General features: G+C 31.3%; 1 protein-coding gene across 1 annotated transcript in view; it reads right to left on the reverse strand.

The window, feature by feature from the left end:
- Positions 1-5,467, reverse strand: part of LOC114328224 (alpha-2C adrenergic receptor-like) — a 98,480-nt gene extending 93,013 nt beyond the window's left edge. The window contains exon 1 of the mRNA XM_050653121.1: positions 5,324-5,467. Within this exon, the coding sequence (XP_050509078.1) occupies positions 5,324-5,467 (144 nt within the window). The remainder of the gene's footprint in view (positions 1-5,323) is intronic.
- Positions 5,468-18,017: the final 12,550 nt, after the last annotated feature.

The raw sequence follows: 18,017 nt of genomic DNA on the forward strand, positions 1-18,017 counted from the left end.
ACCCGTGATCTGTGGTTTTGTTTGAAATGCATTTCTCATTGCCCGTTCATGTCAGCGCTCGTTCTACAGTTTTCGAGAAATGCCAATAGATGGCAAAAGGTAAAAAACTGTCGCCATTTTGAACTACCATTTTTATGCTGTTTTTGAATAAAGTTAAATTTAAGTATTTATAGTCAAATAGTCATTTTAATAATTATAAATAAGTATTATAAAAACAAAAATAATGTTATCGTTTATCGTTGGGCTTAATATAATAAAATAGGATATATTTATATTATGACAGCGGTTTATGTTAATACAACGCATGCGTAGTCCATGGAATCATCTGAACTTAGTTCTGAAATCTTTGAACGGCCGAATTCCACCGTTCAAGGATCGTTCAAGTTTAAACTGCCATCGGTTGATCGTGAATTGAGAAAGACGATTTTGACTTTAAACTGACGTTTACTAGAAGTTCAGGTTAAACTGGAGTTGAACTCGATATGAGAAATTGGCCCTTAGTGGGTTTGTTCCGCTAAACTCTTGTACGCCTCGTGCCATTTCGTTTAACAGGCTATCGCGCAACTAGTTGTTGTTCTCCTGTGTGTTCTCAGGTCGATGTATGGCAGGCTCAGGAATCTGCTCATGTGTTTCGTTAGGAACTTTATCCACAACTAGCTCTTGGTTATTGATCTCCCTTTCGACTTCTCTTTTGATAGCATCGCGTCCAACCTCAGGGATAAGATTATTTCTGATGATTACCCGGTATTGGTCTATTATTATAGTTTATTATTATCTATACAAAAATACGATTTGTATAAATAATAAAGTTAAACAGTGAAAAACTTTTCCGTGGTAGGTACAATAGTTGTAGGCATTTTAATATTTTAAAAAGGCACACAATAAAAACAAAAATAACGTACTGACGAAGTGAACACTTTTCAGTAACTAACAGCATATCAGTATTCAGGTACATTCATTCCAAATAATAAATAATAAAATAATAAAAAGAAAGTCATAAAATTTATATCTACGGAACATCTGTGCAATCTGGCAAACGCAATTTTAAACGTTCTGACTCTATTGCCAAATCAATCCAGTAATCTATCAGGGCAATTGCCACAAAAAAAATTTCTAATAACTAACTGCAATTAATATCAAAACAAACAACAAATATTTATTCGTTCGTTTTTAACATAAATTAAAAATTAAAAATACAAAATCCATAAAATAATGTAAAAAATGTAGTTTTCAAAGATTTCTCTGTATATTTGAAGGGTGCAACATATTATACATTATAATATACATTATAATCACATGGCACCACTGTCAAACTTAAATTCAACGTTCTGTAAAAATCTAATGTGGCTAACTCGGACCCTCCAACTTAATGATGTCCTAACTTTTTTCCGGACATTTTACAATAAAATGACATCAGAGTAATTTGGTGGAGAGATTTTCGGCAAATAATTTTCACTAGAAATTTGTTTACTTATTTCATTAATTTATCTGGGTTTTACAGCGCTCTGAAGTTTACCACGTTCTTGAATATTCATAAGTACTTGGACTTGGACTTCCGGTTTTAGAGTTGCAACTGGAATACTGTTTTAAAGTTGCCGAAATTATACAGGGTAGCGAGAAAGTATGGACACACGGTAATTTCTCGGAAACCGCTTGAACGATTGTTATAAATTTTGGTGGGTAAGGGTATTCTAATACGGCCGATTTTATAGTGGTAATTACACTGTTGTCAAATCTTTCGTTTTTCTGGAAATCTGATGAACTTTTTTATTTTAAATAGAACACCCTGCATATTTTTTACGTTTTGAAGTCCATAAGAAATACTGATTATTTTTCATGTTATGTTCCCTATACCTAAATGCCATAATTTCAGAGTTATTGCTACATTTATTAAAAAAAAATAACAATTTAGAAAAATCAATTTTTTCGGTCCAGGTAGACATTATTTTAGGTTCTATGGATCATTGGGAACAAAAAAGGTCTTTTGTAATTTTTCTCAGAAGTTAATCGTTTCCGAGTTATAAACAATTTAAAACTGAAACAAGCTGAAATTGCGAGCATTATCATAACGAAAACTTTGTTTATTTACGTATTTAAATTCATAATATGGAAAATCTCTATTATGAAAAGTTGTTTAGTAACTATTAAATGCTATGTTTTAAATATCCTAATGTAAATATTGTGAACTATAAAGGTACTCGACTCTCGAGCGAAATTAATATTTTTTGACATACCTCGAATAAAATTGATAAAATTTGATATTATGATGATTGCATCTTAGATTTTAGACCATGCAGATCTTTTTATGAAGAATAACTTTTCTTCGTAGAATTAATAATAAAATAGTTATGAATGAAAATGGTATTGGTATTCGTAATTTGAGAAAAATTTGCAAATATTTTTTTATCTTTAGAAGGATGTACAAGTAATTGCATATTAGAACATAGTTTTTAACTCCAAACAACTTTTTATAATAACACTTTTCAATATTGTGAAAAATAAAGACACTTTAATCTTGACCGTATAATACAGATTCGATATCTAATAAAAATAAATAAATACAAAATAAACAGTTTTCCCTGAAAATATTGAAGAGTAATTTAACATAACATTAACATAAATAAATGAAATTTGTTTATCTGACATTTCAATTTTATGTTGACGTTTAGTTGCGTCAAACGAAAACAAAGTAGAGTTGACGTTTCTATGTCGGAAGGAAATGGCAATTTAAAGGAGGCTTGTGACGTCACAATGACGATTTTGAGGTCGGATATCTTGAAGATGGTTAGAGATAGCGAAATGCCGTTTTCAGATTTGGATTCAGAAGACAAAACTACATAGGAATCCGTTGCTAGTTGGCCTCTAGATATTTCAGGAGCGGCAACGCAATAACACACACACACACACACTTTTACGAATTTATAAACGAAAAGTTTTCGTTGAAAAATAAAAAAATGACGATTTCCAAGGTTTAAAAACACAAGTAAACAACTCGTTCTTAAAATTACGAATTACCTAAATTCAAGCTTAAACCTTTTTCTATCAGATCCCTATAAGAATTTTTGGAATATTTTATTCTAAAATATTGTTTTTTTTTTAATTGTTAATAAGGCTCATATGAGAGGACGGCATTAACAACTAAAAAATAATGTTTTAGAATGAAATAAGGCCAAATCACTTATCGTCGCTGATAAAATAAGGTTTTTCTTGAATTTAGGCTTTTCATAGTTTCAAGAATAATATTTTTTGCTTATGTTCTTGAACCCAGAAAATCATCATTTTCGATTTTTTTCAGTTTAAATTGTTTATAACTCAGAAACGATTAACTTTTGAGGAAAATTACAAAAGACCTTTTTGTTCCCAATGACCCAAAGAACCTAAAATAATATCCAACCTGTCCAAAAAAATAAATTTGTATAATTTGTTAAATTTTTTTTTTTAAATAAATGTAGCAATAACTCCGAAATTATGGCATTTAGGTATAGAGAATCTAACATGAAAAACAATCAGTATTTCTTAAGGACTTCAAAACGCAAAAAAATATACAGGGTTTTCCATTTAAAATAAGAAAGTGCATTAGATTTCCAGAAAAACGGAAGAATTGACAACAGTGTAATTACCACTATAAAATCGGTCGTATTAGAATACCCTTACCCAGCAAAATTTATAAAAATCGTTCAAGCGGCTTCCGAGAAATTACCGTGTTTCCATACTTTCTCGCTACCCTGTATAAGCTATATAATATTCGACGCACCGTAGCTAAACGAGAACAAAATATACAGGGTGTTTGGTAATGAATGGGCCAAAGCTAAACCACAGATTTCTGAGCTTAAAATAGGTCGATTTAAGCTAATTTTCCTTAGTACGAAACGAATTGGAAACAAAAGGTACTGAGAGCCATTTTCCAGGGAAAAAACACGGAAGACGAAGAAAGAAAGAAGGACCAATCAATATTAATAGATGTTTTACAAGGAACCGAATGTAACAAGATTCACAAAGGCGCACAAATAATCAGGGAGCAGTTCATGTTGAGATAATGAATAGGGCAAGAATACCAAAGAAGACACTGCTAAGAAGACCAGTTGGGACAAGGAGCCGAGGTACACCAAGAAAAAATGGCACGAAAAGTTTCAGCAAGATATAGGATCTATGGAAATATCTATTACAGACTGGAAAGAGAAGGCGAAAAATAGGATACAGTGGAGAACCATAATGCAGCAATTTTTACATAAACATTAAAAAAATTATACAGAGTGGGCCACAGAAAAGAGTCCACCTCGATATTTGGCAGGATTTATCAGATTTTAAGAAAATTTTTGATCTAAGGGGACACATTTTTATGGTACATATATCTGTCATTTGTAAACCCCCTCCCTTCCACTTCCCCCACCCCTTATTTTTAAATAGGGGTCGTGTGCTAGCTCATTTGAAAGGTTATTCAATTCTCTATTCAGTAATATTAACATTGACATAATCATTTACACAAGGTGCCCAAGAAAAATTATTTTGAATTGAATTAATTGACATGAAAAAAAAGAATGTACGTAATTTATTTAACTCAGAATACATTCTACTGCTGACAGAAAACAGAAAAATTTGATAAATAAACATTGTTTCTTGCTTAAATTCAATATTCAACCTACCAAAAGGCAGATGGGTGGCAGCTTGAACATTGAAATTAAGCGAAAAGCAACGTCTACTTATCAAAAAACATTTTTTCTCTTTTGTGACAGCAGTAGAATGTATTTTGAATTAAATAAATGACATACATTCTTCTTCTTGTGTCAATTAATTGAATTAAAATATTTTTTTTTCTTGGACACCCTATATAAATAATTATGTTAATGTTGATATTACTGAATAGAGAATTGAATAACCTTTCAAATGAGCTAACACACGACCCCTATTCCCTATTTAAAAATAAGGGTGGGGGAGTGGAAGGGAAGGGGTTGAGAAATGACAGATGTATGTACCGTAAAAATGTGTCCACCTTAGATCAAAAATTGACCTGTTTTTTTATTTCTTTAAAATCTAATAAATAAATTTTGAGTTATTTTGCCGGTTATTAGCGCGCCCATCACCGTATAGTGTCATGTGTATTACCTATATAAAATTGAACAATTTTAATTGTAAAATTGTAAAGCCTGTAGAGCATACTAAATTAACTACTCAGATCTTACTTTTCAGCCTGCATATTTGCTCGATTCTGGCTATGACTATTACAATGTTGAAAACTTAGCGCTACGGTCCTGAATATTGTTCGTAGCCCTTGTCAAAATTTTAGTCTTTGAGTTCTAGAAAATTTTATTTAGTATAGATTTACCACATCCACAATTGTACCGAACGAGTTCAAGAACTTCAAATACGACGTTGGTAGGTTTAGGGTCTTATTGAATTTTTTTAGCGGTACATAAAGAATGTCGTCTTTTACGATGTGACCAATAAAATTAAGGTCCTTTTCGTGCATCGTTCCTTAAGGAAATGTTGACGCAGTTGGGAAATAAATTTAGCAGGAATAACGTGCTGATAACGATCAATAAAATTTTAGGGAAGTATCGTTTTGAATCAGATAAAGGTCGTAAAATATATATGTTTTTGTTTATGATCATAGTGAGTTAACGGCGATACAACCACTACATTTGGCTAATAGATTTTGTAGTTGTTAAATTGACCCTCATTGAGTCTACAAAAAAGTTGTCTAAAAAATTGCAAAAATAAAAGCAAAAAAACACCTGTTCAATATTTTTCCACCAAATGAGATCCCTCAGACACACCCCTAGGGCGGTGAGGTGGAGCAACTTGAAATCTTAAATACGAACCCCCAGTTTTTATTGCAGATTAGAAAAAGTAATTAACTTTTATAGAGAAAACTTTTTCGAATTGCTTATAAAACGTGCATTGAAATCGGCCTACTTAAAATTTGGTCATTTTTGATGTCTCGAATTTCCAAAACATGTTGTCCGATTTAAGTGATTTTTTTATGTAATAGCCTTATTCTTTGTCAATACCTCTGTAATATTGTTGCTAAAAAGGTAAACTTTCATTGTATACCGGACCGGGTGTACGAATCAAAGTTTGTTTTTTTATAAAAAGTTCGCATCACCCTGTGGAATATTAAAATACTGAAAAATTTATATTTAAAATACTAAAATTTAAACCCAATTATAATATTATCATGTTTCCTCAACATTATTTTTTTATTTATTCGCTTATGTGGGACCATAAAAAGTTCGGTACTTTAACAACTAGCCATGTTTTCCATCAATACAGGGTGTTTTTAAATAAGTACGGCAAACTTTAAGGGATCATCCTGAATGAAAAGTAATGACAGTTTGCTTTAAAATCGGATGTCTGCAAATGCTTTGTTTCGGAGAGGGGGTGTTGAAATATTTCTTACAAACTGTCGATTTGTTTATTGCTTTGAAACCAGTTGAGATATGCAAATGAAATTTGGTGGCTTTTAAGACGCTGTCATTGCACATTTTTTTGGCGTCTAATTAAGAATTTAATATTCACCATTGGCGCGAATACGGCTAATATGACCAACCATATTAGGGTTATTATTAGAGCTACTTTAAGGAGATAGACAGTCTGCAGCCGATAATGTCTCTCTGTTTTTCTCCTTTTTGTTTCTATTTGCTCACTCATTTTTCAGTCAGTTCCTCTTTCCTTGTATTCGAGATATACAGTGTGTTAGTATATAAGTATGAAAAATTTTAAGGGCTAATTCTACATGAAAAAATAATGCCGGTTTGTTCTATAAACATATGTCCGCAAATGCTTCGTTTGCGAGATACGGGGTGTTGAAATTTTTATTTCAAACTGCCAATTTTTAGCATTTGTAGATTTTCACAAAGCATTTGGCTCAGTAGAACTCGACAATGTTATAGAAGCACTAAACGAGAGCCGCATTGATAGCCGATATTCGAGGCTAATAAATAATATATATAAAAATGCGACAAGCTCGATATAACCACACGCTAACAGCAACCAAATAAAAATCCAAAGAGGTATCCGTCAAGGGGATACTAAATTGTCACCTAAACATATCCTTTCATATCGGCTCTAGAAAAAGCGATCAAAACCCTCGAATGGGGTGATAAAGGAATGTGGACGGAGAGATGCTACACCACCTAAGCTACGCAGACGATATAGTCCTGATTATAGACGATCTGGGAAAAATTATAAAAATGTTGGAAGAACAGTACAGAATGTCATAAAATAGGCTTAAAAATGAATATAACAAAAACAAAATATATGACGAACTTAGTACCAAGTAAACACCTTGAAATACAAAACGAACAAATAGAAATGGTAGAGAAATATATCTGGGTCACGAAATTAAGATAGGTAAGGACAATAAAACAACCGAAATATCCAGAAGAATAATACAAGGATGGGCAGCATACCAGCCTCCTAGGAACATTTTTGAAAGTGACATTCCAACTAACATGAAGAAAAAAGTTTTCGACCAATGCGTGCTACCAGTGATGACCTATGGTGCAGAAACATTATCGCTCACAAAGAAAAACGCACAAAAACTAAGAGTAGCGCAGAGAAGAATGGAGCGATCAACGATAGGGGCCACTCTGCGAGACAGGATTAGAAACGAAGATCTACGAGCTAAGACCAAAGTCATAGACGTCATTGAAAGAAGCTGTAACTTAAAGTGGAAATGGGCTGGACACGTTGCCAGAATGAAGGACGGAAGATGGACTCGCAAACTAGTTGAATGGAGACCAAGAGCCGATAAACGTAGCAGAGGAAGACCACCAACACGATGGCAAGACGACTTACGAAAGACAACAAAAAACTGGATGCAGAAAGCACAAGATAGAACACTTTGGAGACAAACAGGGAAGGCCTATGTCCATCAGTGGATTGAAAGAGGCTGATGATGATGATAATCCAATTGTGGTGACGCTGTCTGGTAATTTTAGGTGAGAATTTAGTTGGTCCAAAGATTTCTATACCTTATTCAAGCTTATTTTATTTTTATATCCCCACATGTTCCCGGTCAGCGATTAGAACGCGCCGTATTGAGGATAGGAACTTCCATCCAGTTTGTCATGTGTGTGGTTCTAATCTGTATGGAGTCACCTGCACAGTCTCGTAACGAGACGGTCCAGAGCGGAGATAGTATAGAAGCTGCCTATTGGAAAATCTGTCGATTTGGGATATTATTATGTAATTCTTCTGTGTCATAATATTTAGTATAATGCATAGAAACACATGCTGAAGGGATTTGAATTGGCTTTAAAATAATCTCGTCTTCAGTTTTAAGAGAATAGGTATGGAGCAAGTGGTAAATTATTAAGACTATAGGGACTTTTAGTTTCAACTAGGAATGGCATGCATCGCGATGAGTTCTCATTGACGCATATATCCTAGATGTTGCAGCCATATTTCCTGAACAAATCTCTTCTAATGATTGACTATCCGCTGTGAGCTTGTAGGTAGAGGAGACATTTTAAAGTTCGTGAGCGCCAGTAGTGAAAAATCGGTGAACTTCGTCCGGAAATTGGACATAAATGTCAAAGTGATTAATTTAAAACATTGAAATTAAAAACATTAAAGAAGCATTAGAAAAAACATTAGTTGGCCAAAGCCGTATCATATATCTCTACCTTAAATATTCTTACGTTTTAAATATTATTTTTTTTTATGATTTTATAATGTGTATAATAGTTAATCTATTATTCTAAGCGTCATCTACACGATAATTGTCAAAGTATCAGAAGTAGGAAAGAATGAAACTAATATTCGCCAGTAAATACGTCAAAATAATAAGCAAAATCTTAAAAAAAATCTCGTTACTTCTTTATATTGTAAATATTACACGATAAGAATTGAATAATAAACTTGAAACAATTATTTGCTATTATTCGCAATACGTTTCTCATTAAATTTCCAGCAAAAGTTGCACTCGTAATCCACTAGTTAGCGATACCAGCGATGCTCACAGCGTATCCGCTGTGAGCTCATCGGTAGAGGGGATATTTAAAACTTCGTGAGCGCCAGTAGTGACAAGTCAGTGAACGTTTGCTGGAAATTTGACATAAATGTCAAAGTGATTAAATTGAAACGTTGAAATTAAAAACGTTAATGGGAAAAATATTAGTTGGCCAAAGCTGTGGTATATATTTTAACCTTAAATATACTTACGTTTTAAATATTAAAGTTTGTTTTTTTGCAACTAAATATAATTAATCTATATCTAAGCGCCATCTACACGATAATTGTCAAAGTGTCAGAAGTAGGAAAGAAGGAAACTAATATTTGCCATTCAATACGTCAAAATAATAAGCAAAATATTTAAAAAAATAATCTAGTTACTTCTTTTCATTGTAAATATTAGAAGGCAAGAATTAAATAAATAATAAATTTAAAACAATAATAATTATTATTTGCTATTATTCGCAATAATTTTCTCATTAAAGGCTATAGCGGGATGAGATGGTCAAAAATGTCCCCGCACCGATCAGCCCCGCTACTTATGTTTTCGATAAAGGATATAAAATTATGCCCTCATTCAAATTTTTAGATTCCCAGCGGTCCTAAAACCTCTTAAATCGAGAAAAGAAGAATTTTTAGGTTTTATTTTTTTGTGAGCGCAATTTCAGTTTAAAAAATATGAAAAAATTCAAAAGGATATATGTTTTGAATACAAAACAGCCTGATTTTTTCAGATTTTTGTAGTGAAAAATGAACCCAGGAAAAATTTTTGAAATTTTCAAGAAAAATTTAAGTTATGATAATATGATTTGGCGAACTTTTAAATAATATTTTTTTGTGTATTTTTTGTCGTTCTTTTGAATGGCAAAAGCAGAATTTTTAATGCCTGAGCGGAAAAAACGAAAAAATTGAAAAAACCGTTTTTGGTACCAACTTTAGGATTTAGGATCCTGACTACAACAACTGAAAAATCACTAAAAGTGTGAATTTTTCCATAAAATTTGGTATGTGGGGTTATAATAATATTTGGAACAGCTTTTCCAAATAACTTTTTTCGATATCTGTAACGCGAAGCAAATCGAATCGCATATCGAAAATTCACCCTGTTTGTAGATTCACAGTAGACCGCGTTTAAAATTTAAATTTCAGTTGATTATTTTAAAAATTGTGAACCATCAACCTGTATGACTTTGCCAAATTTTAAATCTGTATATATTTTGAAAGCCGAAATATAGGGGTGTCTTCATCTTAAATGCGACACATTGTATATTATTAATTTGATAATTTATTGCAACTAATATAGTCGTATTTTTTTCACCTAAATTCAAAATATACATTCAAAATACTGACTAATTCACTAATTTTTTCATAAAAAGTTCAAATTGATTGCATAGAATTATTGAACTAATTAATGCGTATTAATATAATATTATATTGTATAATAGAGTCAGTTTTATGTATAGAAACCCGCAATTATCTCGGAAACGGCTTGCACGATTTTTATAGGTTTTGGTGCGTAGAGGTTTTCTAGTGTAGCCGATATTATAGTGATAATTAAATTGTTTTCAGATCTTCCGTTTTTCTGGAAATCTAATGGAATTTCTTATTTTAAATAAAGTACCTTATATATCTTTGGCGTTTTGAAGTCCCTAAGAAATACTGATTATTTTTCTTGTTATATTGCCTATACCTAAATACCATAGTTTCGGAGTTATTACTACATTTATTTAAAAAAAAAATATTAAACAAATTATAAAAATCATTTTTTTTTGCCCGTGTAGACATTATTTTACATTCTTTGGATCATTGGGAAAAAAAGCTATTTATAATTTTTCCCTAAAGTTAATGGTTTTCGAGTTCTAAACAATTTAAAACTGAAAAAAATCGAATAATGACGATTTTCAAGGCTCAAAAACACAAATAAAAAATATTATTTTTGAAACTGCTCAGTACCCAAATTCAAGCTAAGCCCTTATTCTAGGGGCTCGCTATAAAAATTTTTGGCATGTTTTATTCTAAAACATTGCTTTTTAATAATTGTTAATGAATTGAATATGAGAGGACGGGCGATCGGGCTATATTTACAACTAAAAACAATATTTTAGAATGAGACAAGCTTAAATTACTTATTGGTAACTGATAAAATAAGGCTGGAACTTAAATTTGTGTACTTTGCACTTTCAAAAATAAAATTTTTGATTTGTGTTATTGAAACTTGAAAATCGTCATTATTTTCGATTTTTTTCAGTTTTAAATTGTTTATAACTCTAAAACGATTAACTTTATTGAAAGATTACAATTTTTTATCCAATGGTCCAAAGAACGTAAAATATTGTCTTAAAAGGACCGAAAAAATTGATTTTTATAATTTGAAATATTGAAATATTTAAATTCGATTTGAGCTTCGAAACGTTAATAAAATCATTTTTTTGGTAAAATTGTGGCTTATTTCCCATTGAAAATAGTTGATTATAAAAATGCCACAAGGAAATAGCTTTAGAACAAGATTAAGAAACCGGTATGGGCCTAGCGTTTGTCAAAATTTTAGGAGATTGGAAACCTTGTACGAGAAACTGGCACACTGTCAAAATTCAAGTAAAAACAGTAGTATTTTGTATTTTGACAACTAAATCCGATTTGGGCTTCGAAACGTTAATAAAATCATTTTTTTGGTAAAATTGTGGCTTATTTCCCATTGAAAATAGTTTTTTATAATTTGTTTAAATTTTTATTTTAATAAATGTGGCAATAACTCCGAAATTATGGCCTTTAGGTGTAGGGAATATAACATGAAAAAAAATCAGTATTTCTTAAGGACTTCAAAACGCAAAAAATATACAGGGTGTTCCAATTGAAATAAGAAAGCTAATTAGATTTTTAGAAAAACGGAAGATCTGACAGCAATGTAATTATCACTATAATATCGGCCGCATTAAAAATCCCCTACCCACCAAAATTTATAAAAATCGTGCAAACCGTTTCCGAGATAATTGAGGGTTTCCATACATAATATAACTCACTCTAATAAATTATCAAATTGATAATATACAGGGTGTAACAAAAATACAGGTCATAAATTAAAGTACATATTGTGGGACCAAAAATAGCTCGAATGAACCTAACTTATCTTAGTACAAATATGCACATAAGAAAAGTTACAGCCCTTTGAAGTTACAAAATGAAAATAGATCTTCGCGAATATATCGAAAACTATTATAGATTTTTTTTGAAAATAGGCATGTGACATTCTTATGGCAGAAACATCTTAAAGAAAAATTATAGTGAAATTTGTGCAAACCCTAAAAATTTTATGGGGTTTTGTTCCCTTAAACCCCCCCAAACTTTTGTGTACGTACCAATTAATTTATTATTGTGGTACCATTAGATAAATTCAATATTTTCAATACTTTTTTGCTTAGTATTTTTTCGATAAGGAAGTTCTTATCGAGATGCGGCTTCTTTTTAATACGTTTACATACAAAATTTATGGGGGTTTTGTGCCTTTAAACCCCCCAAATATTTGTGTACGTTCCAATTAACCTATTACTGCGGTACCATTAGTTAAACACAGTCTTTTTAAAATGTTTTTGCCTCTTTGTATTTTTTAGATAAGGCACCTTTTATCTAGATGTGGCGTCTGTTTTAATATGATTCAAAATATACCTAAAAATGTAATTCATAAATAAATTTTCATATTATTACCAAGTCTTCATAATCGTATAATCGTACTTAACCATATATACAAAATATGTGATGGATTTTAAAAATATTCAAAATATCTCGATAAAAACTGATTTTTCGAAAAAGTAATAAGAGGAAAAAAAGTTTTTAAAACATTTTGTTTAACTAATGGTACTATAATAATAATTAAATTGAAACGTATACAAAAGTTTGGGGGGAATTAAAGGAACAAAACCCCCATAAAATTTTTGAGAGGTTTCTAAATTCCACTATAATTTTTTCTTAAGATACTACTGCGATAATAATGCCACATGTCCAGTTGCGATAAAAAAGCTCTAATAGTTTTCGATATATTGGGAAAAATCGATTTTCATTTTGTAACTTCAAAGGGCTGTAACTTTTTTATGTGCACATTTGTACTAAGGTAAGTTAGGTTCAATCGAACTATTTTTGGTCCCAGAATATGTGAATAAATTTATGACCTGTATTTTTGTTACACCCTGTATAGTGTGTTGCATTTAAGATGAAGACATCTCTATATTTCGGCTATCAAAATATATACAGATTTGAAATTTGGCACAGTCATACAGGTTACAGGTTGATGGTTTACAATTTTTAAAATAGTCAACTGAAATTTAAATTTTAAACGCGGTCTACCGCGAATCCACAAACATGGTGAATTTTCGATATGCGATTTGATTTGCTTCGCGTTAGAGATATCAAAAAAATTTATTTGGAAAAGCTGTTCCAAATATTATTAAAACCCCACATACCAAATTTTATGACAAAATTCACACTTTTAGTGTTTTGTTCAGTTGTAGTCAGGATCCTAAATCCTAAAATTGGCTGTCCCGAGATGCATCTCGAGACAGCCGAAAACGGTTTTTTCAATTTTTTCGTTCTTTTCGCTCAGGTATTAAAAATTCTGCCTCTGCCATTCAAAAGAACGACAAAAAATAAAAGTTGGAAAAATCATATTATCATAACCTAATTTTTTTTTGAAAATTTCAAAATATATATCCTCTTGAATTTTTTTAGATTTTTTAAAGTAAAATTGCGCTCACAAAAAAAATAAAACCTAAAAATTCTTCTTTTCTCGATTTAAGAGGTTTTAGGACCGCTGGGAAGCTAAAAATTTGGATGAGGGCATAAATTTATATCCTTTACCGAAAACATAAGTAGCGGGGCTGATCGGTGCGGGGGCATTTTTGACCATCTTATCCCGTTATAGCCTTTCCGGCAAAAGTTGCACTCGTAATCCGCTAGTTGGCGATACCAGCGAAGCTCACAGCGTATAGAGCTCCCTTGGTGACCAATAGATTCTGTATTGACAAATCTTATGGTTGGAAGGTCTGCGTTGGAAGCTTTGGAAGTTCCCGATACATCTTTATAACATATTTACTTAGGCACAAGGTGGATGACTTATTTACTATTATCTACTTTTTAGGCACCAAATGACTTTTTTATATCCGTCATTAAAAATTAAACATTGAAACGTTTTTGAATGGCTGGAAAAGCGCTCAATGCATTTTTAAGACATGGTTTTAAATTGCGTCATGGATAACCATGAAGATGATAATTTCAAATAACAAAATATATAAAGCATATTATGCTTTCGAGGACATTTTTATTTTTATTTGTCGCAAGTTGTCTCAAGTACTTCAAGTAGCAACTTTACGTATATCCAAAAACGAATACTAATAAAAAAACTAATAAACCTATATTTAAAGGTAAATTCTAGTTCCTTTTTAAGTACTTTAGAAGTGATTTTACCAAAATAACATACAAGTAAATATCCATTCTTACGAGTACATCATTTTATTTTTTAAATAGGAAAGTTTATACAATGTAAATACAACTCCCAAATAACTCTCCATTTAAACCTGTGGATACTTGCTATTATGATTGAAATACTTATCAGAAGCATTTGGATCAACTTTTAGTAAGGCCATTACCCATTTGAAGTAATAAAATACATTTTATGGCACCGTATATTCAAATCACTTAGGCTAATGCATGCGAGACTCAATAAAGATACTTTCTAAAGGTTTATGCAGTGAATGGTGGGCTTTCCAGGGAACTACATTTTAAGGATATCAGAGCAATAAAAACATTTATGTATTGTGAAGCCGTCGAAAGCAAGTCTTAAAAAGGTAATAAGGAGTTGATTAATGTTGTTTGAATAAAAGTTTGACCAGAAAATGCGCTGATGTGATAAAATCAGCGAAAAAAGGACACCGAAGTATAAAAAGAAATCAAGATTGCCAAGCTTTTATGGATGTATTTACATACATAAAAATACGTAAACTACTTGGACTTACTAACATTTCTAGATCAACCTGTAAAGTGAAATGGAAAGTCGAAGTACATATAGATTAATGGTAGGGGAGCAAAGTATGCTAAATGTGCAGTCACTCGAGCGCTTTGGGGACATATTGGATTGTGAAGAGTAGGTCCTAAAACCAAAAAAATTTAAGTAAAATTTTCCATTTTAGTGGGCGCTTGCCATTTTTTAATTTAATTTTCCATTTCCAACAATCGTTTTTTTCGATTATAACGCCATCTATCCATAATTCGAAAAAATGTTTCGAATAAAAGTTACTTATTTTTACGTAAGGAATCCACATCTGAAATAAAAAAATGAGGGCTCCTATTTAAGATTTTAAAGTAACCCCCCACCCCACGTCCATGGGGGTCGTGTTTGGTGCCATTCGATAGATTTTTCAAAAATATTAAATAAGTTTATTTTACAGTTTTTGGATCTGATGTTCATTTCGCGAAATATCGCGGGATTCGTATTTAAGATATTAAATTTACCCCCCACCCCTCTGCGTGGGAAGTCGTGTTTGGTATCATTCGATAGATTTTTAAAAAATATTGAGCACATATTTTTTAGTTTTTCGATCTGTCAATCATTTCGCGAATTATCCGCTTTTTTCTTGTGAAATTTTGCGACTCACCCATTTCCTTACGCCCGGCTCAAATCGTCAGATTTTTGAAATATACACTCTTTTGCATGTACTTAACTTACCGTATCTTAATCTGACAATTTCGAGTTTTTTTTTGAGGATAGATTTGTTTTTTCGGGCCCCCTTAACGAACTCCCCTGTGTTAAGAGCCAATATATGGTAGAGGTACATCTGCAGAGTACCAGGTTTCTCCCCATATGCTAATCTGACGCGCTCGAGTAACTGCAAAAATCCCCGCTTGGGCTCTCCTACCATAACTTCTAAATATCTCTTGTGAAGCGTTGTTTGTAAAAAAATTTAAAGACTAAAGAAGTTGAAATTAATTTTTAGTTCAAAAAAATTTATATTTTCTTTTCACGCTAAAGAATATTCCAGAACAAAGAGGTTGTAATTTCATAATAATTATCCTACTAATCATCGTTACCATCAAGGGCTATAATTCGCTGTTCTTACTCTTGTTCCCTGTAAATTAATTTTTTTAAGTTATATTTCTTTAAGCACAAGGGTAAATTTTTATTTTGCTGGGCGCATGCGCACACCGACAGTATGGTATGAAACGTTATGATAGATCTGATTGGGTGTTAAAATCATCTGTCAATAATTGTCCAAATGGTGATTCTGGATAAACAAAATGTGGTGTATTTTAGTTTTTATTGTTGTGAGGACAGTGACAAAACCAAGTTCATAATTGTAGTGACTTTTTAAATAGATTTTAAAAGCAACAAGCACGTACCTTATTGTAAATATTTCAGTGTTGTAATAAAAAATTACAAATTAGGTAAATACCGATTTGGAAATGTACCTACCTAGTTAGTAGGTAATGCTTTGATTTACATAATTTGATTACCAACAAAAATCTCCATCTAATATATTGCTTTTTTAGTCTATATTTTGTCGTATTTTAATTCCACAAGAATCAAACTTATTTGATTAAACTAACAGAATAAGCAATTGTCAAAAATTTTTTAAAACCTTTAGTTGCTGGGTATAGCTTTACACTTCAATTACATGTCTCGGTAGTTAAATGCTGCGTGGGGTGAGTTCAAAATAATCTAAACCTTATAGACGCAGGTTCAATTCCCAATGCAAATTTTTATTTTTTTTATTTCTTTTATACATTTTATGATTGTAAGTATATTTATTATATCTTTTTTTTTTCAGAAAATACGTATTTACTTAAAATTTTCTCGACAATTGTTCAGAAATAATTTCTTTGGTTTCATTTTTCAATGTGTTTGCGTGTGTTTTATTTTTTTATTTTTTAAATTTTTCGTATTGTTTTAATACTTTAGAAAGTATTAAAATTAGTTTAATATTTAAATAAAATATAAATAAACTGTTATACTGACTTCGTTGAAATCATATAATAGAAGTATAACTTCTTACTTGCGTACAAAGTACACACACTTTTTTTTTAATTTTTAGTCGTAAATAACTAACATACGAAAACTAAAGGAACTTTAAACAAGAATATGCGAAAATATGTTTAAAAACGAATTTAAATAAAAAAAAAGTGATGACAAATCAAAATAGTGACATCGAAAATGTCTAAAAATATATTATATAGTACATAGGTCACACGATCAAACTAGGCAAACAGAAACAAACAGCAGAGATAACTAGAAGAATATGAATAACTTAAACAATAGTAGGAAAAAGCACTGTTTTGTTGAAAAACAAAAATATACCAATAAATCTAAAAAAAAATTAAAGCACTCATGGGAGTGCCGACAGAAGCTAAAACTTCTTATAGTATATAAATTACTAGCTCAATGATTTTTCCCCCATCCAAAAAGAAGTGCTATAGCTATATTATATACGCGTTACGTACGTTTTATGCTATTTATGTATACATACACATAATATAATATATACTTACGAAATGTAGTTCGGCAAAGAGATGACGGTCGCAAACTCAATCATTTTTTTCCTATTTAAAAAGTGCACAACGTCCCTAAAGAAGTTTTCACTTTAAAAATTTATTTCGTCAAAAAATGACGGTCGCTAATTTAATACTTTTTCTCCATACAAAAAGTGCACAACGTCCGTAAGGAAGTTTTCATTTCATTTTTTAAATTTAGGAGAAAAGACAACGTTTCCATTCACCCCTGTATAATACCATGCAAGCAAAATGTTTTGTTACCAGAATAATACCAAACGATATCAATACACATACCTACAAATTGGTGAAAGAATATTGAAAATCGGATCACAAATAATAAAGTTATAAATTGCCAAACTTATCAAAAATTTTGGGTGGCGGAATTTTGTGCCGGTGTGTGTCTTATTTTCATCCAAGGGACAATTTATACAGGGTGTAACAAAAATACAGGTCATAAACTAAATCACCTATTCTGAGACTACCGGGAAAATAGTTCGAATGAACCTAACTTACCTTAGTACAAATATGCA

The sequence above is a fragment of the Diabrotica virgifera genome, chromosome 6 (genome assembly GCF_917563875.1).
Source record: "Diabrotica virgifera virgifera chromosome 6, PGI_DIABVI_V3a".
Lineage (NCBI taxonomy): Eukaryota > Metazoa > Arthropoda > Insecta > Coleoptera > Chrysomelidae > Diabrotica > Diabrotica virgifera.